The 3,482-nt window shown below is 74.4% G+C and overlaps 1 protein-coding gene across 1 annotated transcript in view; it reads left to right on the top strand.

The window, feature by feature from the left end:
* H696_02037 (hypothetical protein) overlaps positions 1-3,482 on the top strand; it is a 6,188-nt gene continuing 2,706 nt past the window's right edge. The window contains exons 1-4 of the mRNA XM_009495936.1: positions 1-287; positions 415-503; positions 620-953; positions 1,088-3,422. Coding sequence (XP_009494211.1) covers positions 87-287; positions 415-503; positions 620-953; positions 1,088-3,422 — 2,959 coding nt within the window. The 5' untranslated portion in view covers positions 1-86. The remainder of the gene's footprint in view (positions 288-414; positions 504-619; positions 954-1,087; positions 3,423-3,482) is intronic.

Genomic DNA, 3,482 nt, shown 5'->3' with positions numbered 1-3,482 from the left:
CCCCCCCCTTCTCCATCCCTTTCCCTCTCTCTTCGCTCTCCCTCCCTTTCCCGCCTGCCGCTCTTGCTCGCTCCTCGCGTCCTGCCATGACCCATCCCGCCGCCGCTGATGTCGTGCCGGCCGACGCGCCCGTGCCCTCGGCCAGCCTGCCGTCCAGCGTCCCGGAGGACGACATCTCGATGGAGGTGGACCATGGCCATCTTGCCGCGGATGCCGCCCCGTCCAGCTTCACCCTGGAGGAGTCCGACCATGCTGTGGCCTCGATCGTCGACCTCGGCGGCAATGAGGTGCGCCCCCATGCCGAAGCCCCTCCTCCTCGCCACTCTCCCCCGCCCCGCCCCGCCCCGCCCTGCCGCGCCCCGCACCCCTGGCATGCTGACGTCGTGCCTGCCACCGCTCCTCGTGGTCGCGCAGAAAGTGGACCAGTCGCACATCGATGCCACGGCGCGCGCCCTCATTCGCGCGTGGGAGTGCGACGATGTGCAGAACGTCTTCTGCCTCGCGTACGTGCTGCCCCCTGTCGGTGCCCCGCGCCCTCTTCCTCGCCCCCCCCCCCCTCCCCCCTTCCCCGCCCTAACCATTCGGCCCCCTGCCTGCTCGCGCGCCCGCTCGCTCGCAGTGTCTCCCAGCTGCCCGCCAAGTTGGGCGTCTTTGTGGGGCTGATCGCGACGATTGCCCGCACGGGTGGCATTGCCCCGGCTTCGATCATGGAGGCCGCCGCCGCGGCGGCGGCCGCCGCGGCGGCCGTCGACCCGCCCCTCGGCGAGGGCGACCACTCCCCTGCCCCGCCCCCGCCGCAGCTGCCTGTGCGCACGGACATCCCCACCGACCCGGCCTTCCACCAGCTGGTGGCCAGCTCCCTGGCCGGCGCCCTGGCCCGGCGAGCCTCACTTCCTTTCAGCTCGAGCAGCCGCGCGCACAGTGTCAACGGCTGGCATGAGAGCAAGCAAATTGTGCGCGCGCACACCCACACGCATGCATGCATCCCCCTATGTCCTGCTGCCTCCTGCTCTCCTCTGTTGGTGCCCCCCGCGCCCCTGTCTGACGCTTGCCCACCCGCCGCTGCCTCACCGCTCCTCCGGCCCAGGTGCTCTACTTTGCCGAGCTCGTACGCGCCCGGCTGGTCGCCCCCCTGGCCCTGGTTCCCTGGATCCGGTGCTTTGTGGATGGTGTTCCGGAGACGGCCCCCGGCGCCGGGGCACACCATGACACCCGCTTCCACCACCGGTACCTGCTGCATGCGGCCATCCTGGCCATCATCCGCGCTGGCCCGGCCTTCGCCCATGCCCCCATCGACGACCTGGTGGCCGCGGTGGACCGGCGCCTGGCCTTTGTCACCGGACTGCCCATCGCCGATGCCGAGGCTCTGACGGGCGATGCATCGGCCGCGACGGCCGGCGGGCGTCTTGCCCGGCTGGCCCGGTCCCAGGAGCTGGTCGCACTGCCGGACCGCCGGGTCCGGGCGCCCCTGCGCCCGGAGGCCGGGGCCCCCTGCCAGGCGCGCTACGTGGCCGATGTGGACACCCTGGCCGAGGCGTGGCTGGCCTGGCGGAGCGCGCTGCATGCGTCGCGCGCCCAGCCGGACGCCATGCACGGCCCGGCCGACCCGCTGGTGGTGGCCCTCCGGGGCCTGGCCTCCTACCTGGCCCTGGAGGAGGCCACTGAGCAGCCGGGCCCGGGGTCGGCTCCCGCGGTCTTCCCCATCAGCCTGCCGGAGCCCCCGCGCGTGGACGAGTACACCGGCCAGCCGCTGCCGGTGCCGGTGCTGCCCTTCCACCGGTCGTTCCTGATCCCGCCGTCGCTGTTGGCCTGGACTCGCCATGCGGAGGCGGCCACGGTGGCGGCCGAGCGCACGGCCACCCGGGCCGCCGGCGTGGCCCGTGTGGCGGCCCTGCGCCACTTGCGCCCGGAACGGCCGGCCCCCGGGGGGGGCGCCATGCTCCTGACCGAGGACGACCTGGCCGCCCTGCCGGAACTCAGCGATTCGCACACCCGGCAGGTGGTCACGGCGGCCGGTCGCTTTGGGGCCGGGCTCGTGCAGTCGGCGGTCCCCCCACTGCGGGCTTTGGCTCGCGCGGTCCTGGAAGATGCCACCCGGGAGACGGTCTTCTTCCTGGCCCGGAATCGGCCCGACTGCGCCAAGCACCTGCTGTCGATGGCCAGCCTCGGGGAAGCGGCCGACGCCTCGTCGGCCACCGGGGCCTACCCCGATGGTGGGGATGCCGCCCCGGAGGCCGATCGGGACTTCCCGGCGAGCGCCGCGCCGCGGCCCCCGGCCCCGGCCCCGGCCGTGGCCGCGCACATCATCGAGGCGCTGGTGTCCCTGGCTCTGGCCCCGCCGGCGGCTCCCTCATCGCCGGGCGCCGGCGGCGGTGGCCTGGGCCTCGGTGGTGCCCCGGTGGATGTGATCTTCGTGCAGTCGGTCATCGTCGAGATGTGCAAGACCGAGAAGGAGGCCCTGCAGAACCAGCAGACCGGGCTCGGGGGCTTTGCCGGGGCCGTGGCGGCCGGCGGGCCAGCCGGCCCGGGCGCCACCGGGGCCGGGGCCGCCGTCGGCACCGGGCCCGTCGGGGCCTCCTCGCCCGCCGGCACCGGGATCTGCTCGCTGGCGGTGTCCGCCATTGCGGATGCCTTCCTGCGGGATGCCATTGCCCTGGACACGGTGCTGGCCCATGTGCGTATCGCCCGGTGGTTGGCCTCCTTCGCGTCGAATTCGGAGTTTGTCCTGGCCCCGGCCCCGCCGGCCGTGTGCCCGGTGGATGCCGGCAAGCGGACGGCCATCTCCGCGGCACTGGCGCTGCACACCCGCCGGGCCGCCGAGCAGCCCACCCTGAGTCGGTTTTCGTCGGGCGCCGGGCCGGCGGCCGTGGGCGCCCCTGGCGGGCATGGGGCTGTTGTGGCGGCGGCCATCGCCGTCGCCGCCGTCCACGGCCTCGAGGGCCCGGCCCTGACCGCCTGTCTGGCGGCCCTGGCGGCCGACCTCCCCCCGGGCAATGCCAGCCCCCCGGGGACTTGCTTCGATGCCTGGCAAGACCTACTCCTTGCCTCGATGACCGGGGCCGGCCCGGAGGCTGACCAGGCGTGGTACAGCGGCGCTGCGGCGGCCGCGGCCGCGGCCACGGCCGCTGCCGACCCCGAGGCCGACTCCTCGGATGCCGGACTATCGACCCGCCTCCGGAGCCGGGCGTCACACTGCCTCTTCCGGTCCTTCATCACGGCGCTCATTCGCTTCGGCCCGGCCGAGCGCGTGGCCACCGTCCTGCCGCCGCTCTATCATGCGCACTATCTGGCCCCGGAGCTGGCGGCTCTGGCCGTGTCTGCCGGCGTGGGCTCCTCGCGCGGGACCGGCGCTCTGGCCGCCCCGGCCAGCCAGCCGGCCGAACCGCACCTGAACATCCTGTCCATGTTCCCGCTGGTGAATGGTGCGTGCCTCGCCGTGTCCTGCGTGGGTCTTCTCGCATGTCCATGGGGGGGGGGGGTGG

This window comes from Fonticula alba, assembly GCF_000388065.1.
Source record: "Fonticula alba strain ATCC 38817 unplaced genomic scaffold supercont2.3, whole genome shotgun sequence".
Taxonomy (NCBI): Eukaryota; order Rotosphaerida; family Fonticulaceae; genus Fonticula; species Fonticula alba.
The sequence above is the reverse complement of the archived record's forward strand: the minus strand, read 5'-3'. Positions and strand labels throughout refer to the sequence as shown.